The sequence below is a fragment of the Nomascus leucogenys genome, chromosome 11 (genome assembly GCF_006542625.1).
Source record: "Nomascus leucogenys isolate Asia chromosome 11, Asia_NLE_v1, whole genome shotgun sequence".
NCBI lineage: Eukaryota > Metazoa > Chordata > Mammalia > Primates > Hylobatidae > Nomascus > Nomascus leucogenys.
The window spans coordinates 64276006-64291846 of NC_044391.1; the positions used below are offsets into that span (position 1 = coordinate 64276006).

The 15841-nt window shown below is 34.7% G+C and overlaps 1 protein-coding gene across 1 annotated transcript in view; it reads right to left on the minus strand.

The window, feature by feature from the left end:
- ADAMTS20 (ADAM metallopeptidase with thrombospondin type 1 motif 20) overlaps positions 1-15841 on the minus strand; it is a 198429-nt gene that overhangs the window by 141708 nt on the left and 40880 nt on the right. The window contains exon 4 of the mRNA XM_003252282.2: positions 4604-4863. Coding sequence (XP_003252330.2) covers positions 4604-4863 — 260 coding nt within the window. The remainder of the gene's footprint in view (positions 1-4603; positions 4864-15841) is intronic.

Consider the following 15841-nt stretch of genomic DNA (forward strand, 5'->3'; position numbering starts at 1 on the left):
AAGGGTTAATTCTTTAGGATTACGTGATGCTCCTTAAATTTACATTATTAAATCTGCAACAGGGTGAATATTATAGAGTCAAACCTTTACAAACACAATGAAGTGTGGAAGTCTTTAATACTTAGTAAATATTTAAGGTCTATTAAATAACAAATTGAGTATCAAAGTAAATATACTGAAGAAAAAACTGCTCTAGTTTAGATATATTTTAGTAGCTTAATAATGCATATATAAATGCCATTTTAACCTGGTGTTGTCACCCAAATTCCCTATGAATGAAGGTTTTAGAATAGCAGCTGAGTATCTCTGCTCATTTAACACAAACACTACTTCACTAGATATATTATACATCACAAGTGTATTCTTCCCCACTAATTTTAATGTTAATTCCAGAAACCTTTAAGTAAGAAGGGTCTCTAGGCTATTCTAACAACATTAAGTGCAACTAAAAAGTGAATTAAGTCACATTCTTTCCTTCAACATCACTGCACTCAGGTATTTCGTTAAATTGTTGAAAGCAAAGAAAAAGTTTAAGAAGATAGCACAATTGTTTACTTTGTGCAGGATGAGTAAGGATAGTAATCTACGTTGTGTATATAATCCATTTGCTCAATCCTGAAAGCATTCCCTTATTTCCCCCATTATATCTGGAGCGCAACAGACAAAAATTATTTTTCATCACTTTGAACTTGTCTTTATCATATACCAAGCCTATGTCACATTGTCTTGACCTTTTCCTAAATTACCGTGACAGAATATCACCAATAATCCATGTGTATGTTTGAATAAATGCAGTTAGTGCCTTCTAAAAACTGGAAAAAATATGCAAAACCTGAACAGCTCCTTCCTAAACTGGAAATATCTGCGGACACTTATGTGCAAATAGCATTTCTCTTACCTCTTTAAAGCGGTTTTTGAAATGGACTTAACAAGTAGCAATAAAACAAGTTGGACTGGATTTGATCGCTACATAGTGTGATCAACAGTCCCAGTTTGCTCAGGACTGAAGGGTTTCCAAGGACATGAGACTCAATACCAAAACTGATCAAGTTCCAGGTAAAACAGGGAGAATTTGTCACCCTGTCTCTTAAGTTCCCTTTCACCTTTAATATTTTTGCAACCATAAATATAGTTGTGATCACTGTTTTTTAACCAATAAAACAACAATTTATGTACAGAACCATAGGGTCTACTAGTTTTCCTATGCCCTTATTTGAACATTCTTTCAGTGAGAGAGAAGAAAAGCACTAAACCCAGGTAGCTTAGAAGTCATCTGAAATTGGGCTTCTTAGGAAGAAAGAAAGCATATACAAAAACTCAAAGTATCTCAAAAGGGAGACTTACCCTCCTTAATTTTTCCTCCTACCCCACTTATATTTGGAATGCACACCTTTCCTCAACTCTGTTGCAGCTATCTCCCTGAGAACAAAAGCTTAACACAAACCAGATAACTGTGTCTATAAAAATTCTGTCTTCAACAGAAACCTGCTCTCTTTCTACTGGGCCTAAAAATCCAGAAAATGATAAGTACATGCATTGGTCTGTTGTTTCAAGCAATCTCAGATGCAGATTTGCTTTCCATGAAGTCAAAAGGTCTGTCTCCATTCCCTTCAATTAACTCTGGCTTTAAACCTTCCATGGAGAACTTTAGTTATCTCAAAGTATGTCACAATATCTTCTAACAGTGATGATACCGATATTTTTATTTTTATTTTTATTTTATTTTTTTTTTAGATGGAATCTTGCTGTGTCACCAGGCTGCAGTGCAGTGGCACGATCTCGGCTCACTGCAACCTCTGATTCCCAGGTTCAAGTGATTCTCCTGCCTCAGCCTCCCGAGTGAGGCTGGGAGCTGGGATTATAGGCACGCGCCACCACGCCCAGCTAATTTTTGTGTTTTCAGTAGAGACTGGGTTTCACCATGTTGACCAGGATGGTCTCTATCTCTTGATCTCATGATCCACCTGCCTTGGCCTCCTAAAGTCTTGGGATTACAGGCATGAGCCACGGCGCCTGGCCAATACTGATTTTTGTGTAAAATATAGATAACAAAACCTTTCTGAGGGTGGTTATGTCACCAAGAATGCATGAAACTATTCCAAAATTAGTCCTGTGTTTATTCTTTTATTCCTTCTAATCAGTATGCCCAAAGCACTGACAATAGTTATCTGTCATTTACCATGTTTTAAAATCTATCAAATCTAGTATTTTCCTTCAGTATCTCTCCCACCCAACTTTCTTTTCTTATTGCTTTTTTTTTTGAGAGAGAGTCTCAGTCTTTCGGCCAGACTGGAGTGCAGTGGCATGATCTCGGCTCACTGCAACCTCCGACTCCTGGGCTCAAGCGATTCTCCAGCCTCAGCCTCCCAAGTAGCTGGGATTACAGGCATGTGCCACCACGCCTGGCTAATTTTTGTATTTTTAGTAGAGACACGATTTCACTATGTTTGCCAGATTGGTCTCGAACCCCTGACCCCAGGTAATCTGCATGCCTCGGCCTCTCAAATTGGTGGGATTACAGGCCTGAGCCACTACGCCAAGCCCCAACTTTCTTAATGAATGTCATCTCCTTTAACCGTTTTCTATTGCAAAGTATATCCCAGTGTTCCACATAATTGATACAATCTTGTACATATCAATTGACATCTTCCACACCATAGTTTTCATTAGAATCCCTTCATAATTTAGAGTTTGCCATACCAACATTTAGATAATTATACATCTAGATAATACATGTAGGTAATTTTACTTCAAATTCAGAATTTAAAAAAAGTAATTAGAATAAATTTCTATCTATACTTCTGTTGTCATTTAAAAAATTCAATTGAAGTAAACAAAATAAGGGTCAATTTTACACAATTTCAAAAAATCATTTTATACATTTCTGTTTTTATTTATCACAATGCACTGAATTCTGAAAAAAATATTACTCTTATTAATACTTTAACCATGTCTCCATTCATTCTTTCAGTAACTATTGAGTACCCATGCTGTATCATATACCGTGTTTAGGCAATGTAGACTATGGTATAACAATAAGAATTCAAGGAAAAATGTCATTTTAAGGTAAAATGACTATTCAAAAGCATTTGTTAACTACCAAGTAGAAAATAAAAATATCCAGGACTTCTTATGTTTTTCTCAGTATGTAAATTAGGTTTTCAAGTCAACAATGACATTTAATCTCATTACAAAGTAGTAACATTTTGTAGGATGAAACTTTATAAAATATAGAACAAAACAAACTTTCTTTATACTACATATGAAAAGCACCAAGAACAACAGAAAATTAAGCAAATAATTTTACAGTCATTTTAGAAAAATGACTGTATCTTATGATCTTCATGTCACAATGAACTGGGATGCAGCCAAGGGAAATTTACAATGTCCTATAGATATGCCCTTGCTAAGTCTTTTCAACCAAGTGGGCCTGAATTCCCTATATGTGAATAGAAGTACTTCCAGCAATGAGATATGTTCCAAATACCCTGAATCTACAAATAGGTGGCTATGTAATTCTTCTTCTTTTTTTTTTTTTTTTTTTTTTTTGAGTCATAGTTTCACTCTTGTTGCCCAGGCTGGAGTGCAATGGCACGATCTTGGCTCACTGCAACCTCTGCCTCCCAGGTTCAAGCGAATCTCCTGCCACAGCCTCCCGAGTAGCTGGGATTACAGGCACTCACCACCATGCCTGGCTAATTTTTTGTATTTTTAGTAGAGATGAGGTTTCACTATGTTGGCTAGGCTGGTCTCGAACTTCTGACCTCAGATGATCCTCCCGCCTCAGCCTCCCAAAGTGCTGGGATTACAAGTGTGAGCCACCACACCTGGCCAATAATTCATCAACTAAACTAGCACGAAAAGGGCTACCCTTAGTGATTACTCTAAAATAACAGGCCTAATTCAGCAATGTCCCAGGGTGGTGGAGGGCGATACACACACACACACACACACAAATACACATAAGGATGAAGGGTGATGCCACTAACACAGGATTGACACCCTTCACTAGCTCTAGAATTCAGTTCTATGGGTACTAGCACTACTTGACAAAGATAATAACATCAGATCAAGGACCCTTAGAGATATTGTGACCTTATACTCCAAATTTGTTAGGACTGTTCTATTAGTAATAGCCTATCCCTTTGTTGCCATAAATACATGCATAACTTAAAATATTATGCGTCCAAATTTCTGATTTGGAGAATATAGCCATAATAAAAATAGTATCTTCTCCCGTCTGTGCAGAAATAGGGCAAGGTTTTAAAATTCAGATTCAAAGAGCAAAAAGATCAATGCAACTAGGATAGTCCTGTCACTAGAGGGCAGAAGCCATTCATGTGATGAAGTAAAGAATAATACAAGCATTTTCTATAAGCGGTTTTGGGGATTTTTAAATGTTTTAGAAAGGTGTCCAAGTAACAGAATAGGATACTTGCTATACCTCTATCTAAACTAAACTTCAATGAAATCTTATTTTTGGCTTAAACCTAGATACAAAATTACATCTAAAGAGTTTGGGAAAAAAATTTAATTAGACATGAAAAAATTTCATTAAGCTAAACATTTTAGGAAATATAAAAATCATATTAAGTTTACTTACAATTGACATTAGAGTCAGTATATAGTTTTGCAAATTCGATCCATGAGCAGAAACCACTTTAGCATCAGCTGTAACCATAATTTCAACGTATCTTGGATATGATATAAGACGTTTTTTCCTGGAATGTAATTGACTTCTTTCATCTTTCAATGGTACATTTTTTGATGTGTGTCCTAAAACTCTTTCTTTCATTACATTAAGATCTTCATTCATGTTGCCGTAGGTATGAAAGGGTAAACTGGTTTCCTTTATTTGACTTTCTAGGGAGAAAAAAAGAATATAATGCAGAGCCATTAAATTGGATGTGACCAAAAATATCGCAAAAAATAGAACAGCCAAAAATATTTAATACTTACATACCTGTTCCCAATGTGAAAATAAAAGGACAAAGAGAAATTATTATTTAAAATAGTATTGTACAGAATTATCACGAAGATTGCTTTTTATAGTAATAAAAAGTTTGCAAAAGTTCACATTTTCTTAGATTTTACTAACAAGAAATTTTATCTAAGTCATATTTGAAAAGGTATGACTATTCAAAAGTATTTATTAACTACCAAGTAGAAAATAAAAATATCCAGGACTTCTTATGTTTTTCTCAGTATGTAAATTAGGTTTTCAAGTCAACAGTGACATTTAAGCTCATTACAGAGTAGTAACATTTTGTACGGTGAAACTTTATAAAATATAGAACAAAACAAACTTTATACTACATATGAAAAGCACCAAGAACAACAGAAAATTAAGTAAAATAACAATATGTGGGTGAATCTATTGAATTCAGAAAGGCAAATCTTCCTATAAATTTTTTAATACTTGATTATATAAAATACCTGATTTATTATGTTCGCTTATATATAAATACTGCATGAAAAATAATTGAATATTAAAGATTAGTACAGTGAAGTAATATGCATTTAAGTCCTACGCACTTACAGAAACTTACACATTTATGTCTATGCATTTAAATCTTAATTAATTGCCCTAATGGAAAAAAAATTCATAGGCTGCACAGGTGCTTGTCCTGTTTCTCTCCCCTTCATTTTGTTCCTCTCCTTTCCTCTTTACTTCTTCCTCTTTTTCTTGGCTAATTTTTCTGCCAATTGTTTGGTGGTGGTATTTTCAATAGAAAAAAAGGAGTCAAGCGAGAAGAAATAAAGGTCCTGGATAGTTTATAAACCAAATAATCAATACCAAAATAATCAATAACCAAGACATGGCTGTATTATAAGAATTAGATATAAATATAAAAACGTATTTCATTATTATTAAAATAATTCATTTTAAGTACAAATATAATCCTATGGCCGTAAGAAAGAAATGGAACGCTTTAGACATTAAGTTTCCACAGATGAATTTTTTTAATTAATATAAAAAATTTTATTTGTCTTATTCTTTTTTTTCTATTTAGCTTTTATTTTAGGTTCAGGCATACATGTGCAGGTTTGTTCTGCAGATAAACTCGTGTCATGGGAGTTTGGTGCACAGATTATTTCTTACCCAGGTACTAGGCATGTTATCCCATATTTGTTTTTTCTGATCCTCTCCCTCCTCCCACCATCCACCCTCAAGTAGGCCCAGGTGTCTTTTACTTGTTGTGTCTATGTATTCTTGTTATTTAGCTCCCACATACAAGTGAGAACATGCAGTATTTGGTTTTCTGTTCCTGCATTAGTTTGCTAAGGATAATGGTCTCTAGCTCCATCCATGTTGTTGAAAAGAACATGATCTTATTCTTTTTATGACTACATAATATTCCATGGTATATATGCACCACCATTTTCTTTATCTAGTCTACCACTGATGGGCATTTAGGTTGGTTCCATGTCTTTGTTACTTTAAATAGTGCTGCAGTGAACATACGCATGCATGTGTCTTTATAGAACAATTTATATTCCTTTGGGTATATGCCCAATAATGGGATTGCTGGGATGAATGGTAATTCTGTTTTTAGTTCTTTGAGGAACTGCCACACTGCTTTCCAAAATGGCTGAGCTAATTTACACTCCCGCCAGCAGTGTGTAAACATTCCCCTTTCTCCACAACCTCATCGGCATCTATTTTTTTTATTTTTTAGTAATAGCCATTCTGACTGATGTGAGATGGTGTCTCATCATGGTTCTGATGTGCATTTCCCTAATGATTAGTGACGTTGGGCATTTCTTCATATGTTTGTTGGCTACCTGTATGTCTTCTTTTGAAAAGTGTCTATGAACTTCTTTTTCTAATTCCTAAAAACATCTAGCTTTTAATATTGCTATGTTCCTAGGTTTTAAAATTTATCTCAGTGGGAAATTCTGGAAATTTGACAAATTGTGCAGTCCTAAAACTTTTTCCTGCCATTTTCTCCTGAAGTGACTTAGCCACTAAAGTATCCATCACCAATTACTGGACCCTAGAGGAGATCCCAGATATACCCGATATATAGAAATCTTAATCAAGGAAAAGATAAATATTTATGCTTTGATTTATTTGTTAATTTTAAAGAAACATTGCATGTCTAATCCATATCAGGAAACATTTAGATATTGAAGAGAAAATAGCACCTAATAAAGCTTACACTCTAGTTGAAAGAGGCAAAAAATAAATTAACAACATAGTAAAGATAAAATTTCAGGTATCTTCAGGTGCTTCAATACCAATTCAACCAAGAGACAAAAAAAATATGATTCTACCTACCAGAATGACTAAAATTACAAAGAGCAATAATACCTAGTGGTACGATGACTTTGAAAACCAGTCTGGCAAATTTTAAATTAGACATGCATCTACCCTATGACACTGCAGTTCCACCCCTAGGTATTTATCTAAGAGAAGGAAAACATGCTCACAAGAAAACTGGTATAAGTTCATAGCAAAACAAATATATAGACTGAAGAACTACAATAGAGACCCCAGATACAAACCCTTATGTATATGATCAAATGATTTTTGACAAGAGTGCCAAGACGGCCGGGCGCAGTGGCTCACGCCTGTAATCCCAGCACTTTGGGAGGCCGAGGCGGGCGGATCACGAGGTCAGGATATCGAGACCACCCTGGCTAACACAGTGAAACCCTGTCTCTACTAAAAATACAAAAATATTAGGCGGGCGTGGTGGCAGGCGCCTGTAGTCCCAGCTATTCGGGAAGCTGAGGCAGGAGAATGGCGTGAACCCAGGAGGCGGAGCTTGCAGTGAGCCGACATCGCGCCACTGCACTGCAGCCTGGGCGACAGAGCCAGACTCCGTCTCAGAAAAAAACAAAAAAGAGTGCCAAGACCACTCAATATACAAAGACTAACTCAAAATGAGTTACAAATCTAAAAGACCCAAAATATTAAAACTCATAGAAGAAAACATAGAGAAAGTGTTTCATAATGTTGGATTTGGCAGTGATTTATTGGATATGGCATCAAAAGCCCAGGCAACAAAAGCAAAAACAGACAAATGGGAATACATCAAACTTAAAAAATTATTGTTCAAAGGACACAATCAACAAAGCAAAAAAGCAGCCTATGGATTAGGAGAAAATATTTACAAACTATATATCTGATAAGGAATTAATATCTAGAATATTAAAAAATTTCCTACAATTCAACAACAGGAAAACAAATAACCTGATTAAAAATGAATAAAGACTTGCATAAACACTTTCCCAAATGCATTATACAAATTATCAACACACATATGAAAAGATGCTCAGCACAATTAATTATTAAAGAAATGCAAATCAAAACCACAATATCACTTCACACTCATAAGAATGACTACTATTAAACGCACACACAGAAACAGAGAGAAAGAGAGAATAACAAATGTTGACAAGTATGTGGAGAAGTTGGAAACCTTATGCACCGTTGGTAGGGTTGTAAAATGGTATAACCACTATGGAAAACAATATGGACGTTCCTTAAGAAATAAAAATAAAACTACCATATGATCCAGCAATCCTACTGGGGTAAATATCCAAAAACAATGAAAGCAGGGTCTTGAAGAGCTATTTGTACACCCATGTTCATTGCAGTATTATTTACAATAGCTAAGAAGTAGAAGCAACCCAAATGTCCATTGACAAAGGAATGAATAAACAAAATGTAGTATACACATACAGTGAAATATTATTCAGTATAAAAGAGGAAGGAAGGCATGCGTGGTGGCATGCACCTGTAGTTCCAGCCACTCTAGAGGCTGAGATGGGAGGATCACTTGAGCCTCCAAGTTTGAGGCTACAGTGAGCTATGATATACCACTGCACTCCAGCTTGGGTAAGAATGAGACTCCACCTCTAAAACAAACAAACAAAAACAACAACAACAAAAAAGGAAGGACATGCTGTCACATATGACAACATGAATGAAACTTGAAGTCATTATGCTAAGTGAAATAAGCCAGTTTTTTAAAAATCCTGTATGATTTTACTTAAATGAGATACTTAAAATAGTAAAATTCACTGAAACAAAAAGTATACTGGTGGTTACCAGGGGACAGAGAAAAGGGAAAATGGGGAGTTGTGAATGGATATAGTCTCAGTTTGCAAGATGAAAAAGTCCTGGAGATCTGTTGCATAACAATGTGAATATACTTAACACTACTGAAGTGTACATGTAAAAAGGGTTAAGATGGCAAATCTCATGTTACCTTTTTTTTTTTTTTTGAGGTGGAATCTCACTCCATCACCAGGCTGGAGTGCAGTGGTGCGATCTCGGCTCACTGCAACCTCTGCTTCTTGGGTTCAAGCAATTCTCCTGCCTCGGCCTCCCAAGTAGCTGGGATAACAGGCGTGCACCACCACGCCCAGCTAATTTTTGTATTTTTAGTAGAGATGGGGTTTCACCATGTTGGTCAGGCTGGTATCGATATCGTGACCTCATGATCTGCCCACCTCGGCCTCCCAAAGTGCTGGGATTACAGGCGTGAGCCACCGCACCTGGCCACCTTTTTTTGTTTGTTTGTTTGTTTTACCACAATTAAAAAATATTTCAAAGAATGTTTATAGCACTTTTATTCATAATAGTCAAACCTAGAAACAACCCAAATGTCTGTCCACAGGAGAAAACTAGAAAGGATAAGAACTAAGCTTCACAAAGGAGCTAGGGAGTGAGGGAAATGAGGAGATGCTGGTCAAACATACAAACTTTTAGTTATAGGATGAATAACGTCTGGGAATTGAACGTACAGCATAGTGACTATAATTAATAATACTGTCTTATTTAATGGAAATTTGCTAAGAGAATAGCTTTTATGTGTTGTCAGCACACACATCACTCTATGAAGTGATGATGTGTTAATTAATTTAATTGTGGTAATCATTTCACATGTATACATATATCAATCATCATGATGTATACCTTGAATATATACAGTTTTTATCAATCAATTATACATCAGTAAAGCTGGGGTGGGGGAAGTGATAATGAACAAAGCTTCAGCAAGAGATGCTTTCCTTGTCCATACGTGGCATCCTATTCTGGGAAAGGCTGACTATGATACCTGGTGTAGCAGCACTGGATATAATTTGCAATGTGGGACAAGCAGCCCTCACCTGAGAAGAGAAAAGCTGTCTCCACACTCCTCAAAAGAATGCATCCCTCTTGTCAAGTAACTTACCACTTGTCTCTAGCAGAAAAACAAATCCCATCTTATCTTCTACTGCCCGTTAATATCTCACTGCCTGAAGAATCTCCAAAAGTCTGTCTAGCTTGACTGCTAAGAAATTATACGTCTCACTGGCTAACAGTAATAAGTAACAAATAACACAATTCAATTAAGAAAGCACCATGGTTTGAAGAAATCAGGCTGACAGAGACTAAACTAGAATAGATGGTTTCAGTGCAAACTAAGATAATGAAAGAGTGCCACATTATTCATAATGCTAAATGCCCATCAATGACAGAATGGATAAAGTAAACATGGTATATATACACCATGGAATTCTATGCAGCCATGAAAAAGGAACGAGATATCTTTTGGGGGCCATGGATGAAGCTGGAGGCCATTATCCTTAACAATCTAATGCAGGAACAGAAAACCAAATACTGCATGTTCTCACTTACAAGTGGAAGCTACATGATGAGAACTCAAGTTCACAGAGAATGGAACAACAGACACTAGGGCCTACTTGAGAGTGGAGGGTGGGAGGAGGGAGAGGAGCAGAAAAAAAAATAGCTATTGGGTACTGGGCTTAGTACCTGGGTGATGAAACAACATGTTTGACAAACCCGTGTGACACAGGTTTACCTACACAACAAACTGGCACATGTACCCCAAACCTAAAATAAAAGCTAAAAAAATAAAATAAAATAAAATGATGAAAGAAAGTTTCTGTCTGGAATGAGAACACTGAAGGAGATGATAATTAGATCACAGAAAAAAAGTCTGCAATAAAAAAGCATAAATTTTTAAAGACTATTATTATTATCATTGAAACATTTAATAACACCACATAAGATAGGTGCTATTGTTAATCTCATTTTACAGATGAGGAATCTACAACTTATAGAGCTTAAGAAACTCACATACACAGCTGCTAAGTAATGGAGGTAGAAATAAAAACAAATAAAAGGAACAAAACTAAACAGATCATTTATCATGATCAAACTGAATGGGTTGAATTTGTCCATCAAAAAACAAAAACTTTATAGAACTGAGTTAATAAACAAAATCTAGCCATATGTTAACTAATGAGTAGCATGGCTGGGATTCAAATCCTGGGGACCTGGTTCAGAGTTTTTTTTAATTAAAATTTTTTTATTATTAAAAAATACTTCGTAAGTACATAGTAGGTATATATATTTATGGGGTACATGAGATATTTTGATAGAGGCATATAGTACATAATAACAACATCAGGGTAAATGGGGTATAAATCATCTGAAGCATTTCTCCTTTCCTTGTGTTGCAAATAATCCAATTATACTCTTTTAGGTATTTTGAAATGTACAATAAACTATTGCTGACTGTAGTCACCTAGTTGTACTAGACTTTATTCATTCTATCTAACTAGGTATTAAGCCCAGCATGCATTAGCTAGTTTTCCTGATGCTCTCCCTCCCCCAACCCTGACAGGCCCCAGTGTGTGTTGTTCCCCTCCCTGTGCCCATGTGTTCTCGTTGTTCAACTCCCACTTATAAATAGTGAGAACATAAGGTGTTTGGTTTTCTCTTCCTCAGTTAGTTTGCTGAGGATAATGGCTTCCAGCTCTACCCATGTTCCTGCAAAGGACATGATCTCGTTCCTTTTTATGGCTGCATAGTAGTCCATGGTGTATATGTACCACATTTTCTCTCTTTCCAGTCTATCATTGATTGGCATTTGTTGATTCCATGTCTTTGCTATTGGGAATAGTGCTGCAATGAACATATGTGTGCATTTATCTTTATAATAGAATGACATAAGGACTCTGCTTGACAATGACGTTTAAAGACAAAAGGAAAGAGAACCAAAATTTAACAACAAATACAATGTTATCAATACAGATCTCAGGGGTTTAATTTCATCAGCAATGGAATCAACCATAAGAGAACATTCTACACAACTCTTTGGCAAAGTAATTGAACAATTTAGAAGAACTGTATAATTTCTTACTTGAACACACAACAGTGTTAATAAACGTTGTCACTATAAGTAAGGAAAGTGAGAAAATTAAATCCAACATAGTTTTTAAAATATAGGTAAAAACTAAAATAAAAATATATGCCATATATGGGTATAATAACATCACATAAGAAGAAGAAAGCAAGGAGATGACAAACATGGAATTTAGAATGCTGGTTGCTTCAGGTAAAGGGAGGCAAGTGAACAAAATGGGTGAGGGCAGTGAAATTATGTGGTTGCATTTGGGTTGTTATCCAGGTCCTATATATTGTATTGGGTCATATATTCATCAATATGTATTATATTATTAATAACTTCTTAGTAAATAGTAATATACCAAACTGACTGCTATTAAAGCAATATGCTGGCTCTCATCACTATCATAAAAAATTGTTTTGGTAACACTAGCTAAAGCAATAAGAAAATAAAATGAAATAAACAGTATGAATATTAGGAAGAAAATTTTTTCATTGTTCTGATTTTATTTTGTAGATGAAAGGCTTGCCTAACTGAAAAACCCAGGAAACTAAATAAGAAACCAATTAAGACAATAATCCTCAATAGAGGAATAGTTGAATAATGTAATGTTAGGCAGTTGTTAAATGAATGAATTAGGTCTATAAGTTTTGATATGGAAGGATGTCTAGAATGCATTTTTAAGTAAAAATATAAATGGTGTGTGTAGTTCAATCCCAGTTTTGTAAAAACAAACTCTTTTCCAAATATACAATTACTTATAAAATTTATATAATGAGCCTAAAAGGTATACACCCCAAACATTTAACAATAAGTGAGACAGAAGAGGGAGACAGTAAAACTATTACATGCTTTCTTTAACATCTCGGTGCCCTTTAAATTATTACAATGAGCTTATTTTATTACTGTAATTTTAAATTTAAATTATTATTTTTAAAAACAGCATATATTGCTATTTTCTTGGCTAAATATCTAATCTCATTACTTTTTTTTTTGTATTTATACCTAAGTGGTGTTACAAATGTTGATACAATTACCTTTCCAAATACCCTACACAAATGGCCACTATTCAAAGCACATTGGCCAGTCCAATTACATCATTTCTATGTAATGCATCCCTTTCTATTTAGGTCCCATTTAGTCAAATGTTAAAATAATGTGTTGTCTTTTATTAATAACAAGCGTATTATGACCCAAAACTAATTTAGACCAAAGCAAAACACAAAATCACGCACATCATGCAACAATGATAATCTGCCCACTAGAGCATAAAACACTTGAAAATTACCATCATTGAATATATCTTATAACAGCATGGTGTATTCTAGAATGCAAGCAGGATGTTAAAACAATAATAAGAATATAAACTACTAGAAAATTACTGTTAAATAATAATATAATTAGAATCCCATAATTCTACTTGGATGTCCTACTGGCATCTCATATTTAAACATATAAAACCGAATTCATCATTTTCTTCTCCCATACACAGTTTCCCTTTCTATTAATGTAAGAAATAGCCTCCCAATACCTATAACTCATATTCAAAACTGAACATTACCATTGGGCTCCTCCTACCCTCCTTCACCCTTTATATCTAGTCACCAAGTTTGGCCATTTCTCCTTCAAAATGCTCCTTGTGTTGCTTCTCCTGCAGGGTCCTTGCCTTCTCATTCAGGTCCTTCTCACCTCAGAACATTATTAGAATAACGAATACAAAATTAGACACAGAGTCTCCCAAATGTTCCTGCCATCTTCAATCTCTTGTCCCTCCCATTCATCTTTCATTTATGTCCAAAAAGATTCATTTTAGAAACATTCCTTTTATCTCATCCTTATTTCGGATGAGATCTAATGGATCTTCATTGCCCATAAGATAAAGTCTAAGCCTCTCCCTACTAGCCCACCCCTAAACACAGTCACCACCACCAAGCTATAAATTCCCTAAAAACTGAGAACACTGTTAGGCAATATGTTCTGCCTCTTATAAGTGCTCAGTAAGTGTTCGTGGAAAGAAAGAAAAAGGATTAGATGAAGAAAGGAAGAATAATGGAGGAGGGAGATAGAAAGAAGAAAGGCAGTGAGAGAGGGAAATGAAAGAAAAGAATATATTGAAGAACAAGACAAAAGAGTTTATCAGGCCAGATCTTCAGGATGGGAACAATACTAATTGTGATGTACAAAAGGAACAATTCAAAGACAGATATATGATCTTTGATTTGCCTAATATTAAGTACAACATTCATTCTGATGTCTGTACACAGGCTAGAATTGACATAATGCTCTATATTTGACCAGATAAGGAAACACATTTTACACTTCTCCACTAGCATGCAACCATCCATTTTTTAAATGAGGACGTAAAAGTGAAATGGTGCTTATTCTAGACTTAACATCTCAAACAACTTGCTGAATGTGCAACAGATCAAATACCTGGGTGACCCTTGAGATAAAGTGTGACCATATCAGATGTATTGTGAAATCTCACATTTTCTTATGATTTAAATTGTTTTCTGGATCTATTATATGCCCTGCGTTGCCACACTATTTTCTTATTAATACTACTATCAACAACAATAAAGATATAATACTAATTGCTTATTACATATCAGGTACTAGTACACTTCACATATGTTATCTCATTTAGCATTAACAAAAACCCTATGAGGTAAGTACTATTATTATCCTCATTTTATGTATGAGGATAATTTTTATATGAGGATAACAATAATCATAATTTTATACATGAAGATAATATTTTTATTATATATGAGGAAAGTGAGAAACAGGAAGGTTAAACTGCCTATTGTAATATAACTAATAAAATAAAATACCCTCATTTTATATATGAGGATAATAATTTTATATGAGGATGATAATAATCATAATTTTATATATGAGGATATTATTATTATATTTGAGAATAGTGAGGAACAGGAAGGTGAAACTGCCCATTGTAATATAACTAATAAAATATAAACCTGAAATACATTTATTTTAAAAATTAGTAGTATTTCATAACATAAAAGTGTATGAAAATCTAGTCCTCTGTGATTTCTCAATATTATTAGAAATTTCAACCAGTACTTTAGAATTATGGCTTGCAGCTTATAAAATATTTTATAGTACTTTTTTCAAAGAGTTTCACGAGTTAATAATTGGTACACCAACTACTACTAATAAATTTGCAGAAGATTATGAACTTGCCAGTGGCCAGCTGAAACTTGAAACAAATCATTACACCATCAGTCTTCCTTGCATCCCTGAATCACTTACTATTATTGTGTACATTTTAAAACACAGAGACATGTGACACAGATTAGGTGAAATTTCAACAGCCATCAACTGAATAAGTGGCATAGCAAAGATATGAATTCAAATTTCTCAGCGTCAATTATTACAGCTGAACTCCCTATCACATGACTCTTCTAAAGGTTGAATGTAGTAATATATGAAGACTGTTGAGAATGTAGTAACCAGGGTCATGTTGGTAAATGTTGATTCCTAGAAAACTAAAAGACTAGCTACCTATATTCAAAAAAATGTGCATTACAGGGGTTCTCTTTGCATTATAGAAGCATAGAACTGAGCCAAGATTTGGATATAAAGGCTTTTGGCTCTACTTAGAATAAAAACCTGAGACAGATCTGATACTGTCCTTTCATCTAGTGGCCTTGAAGGAAAAAAGA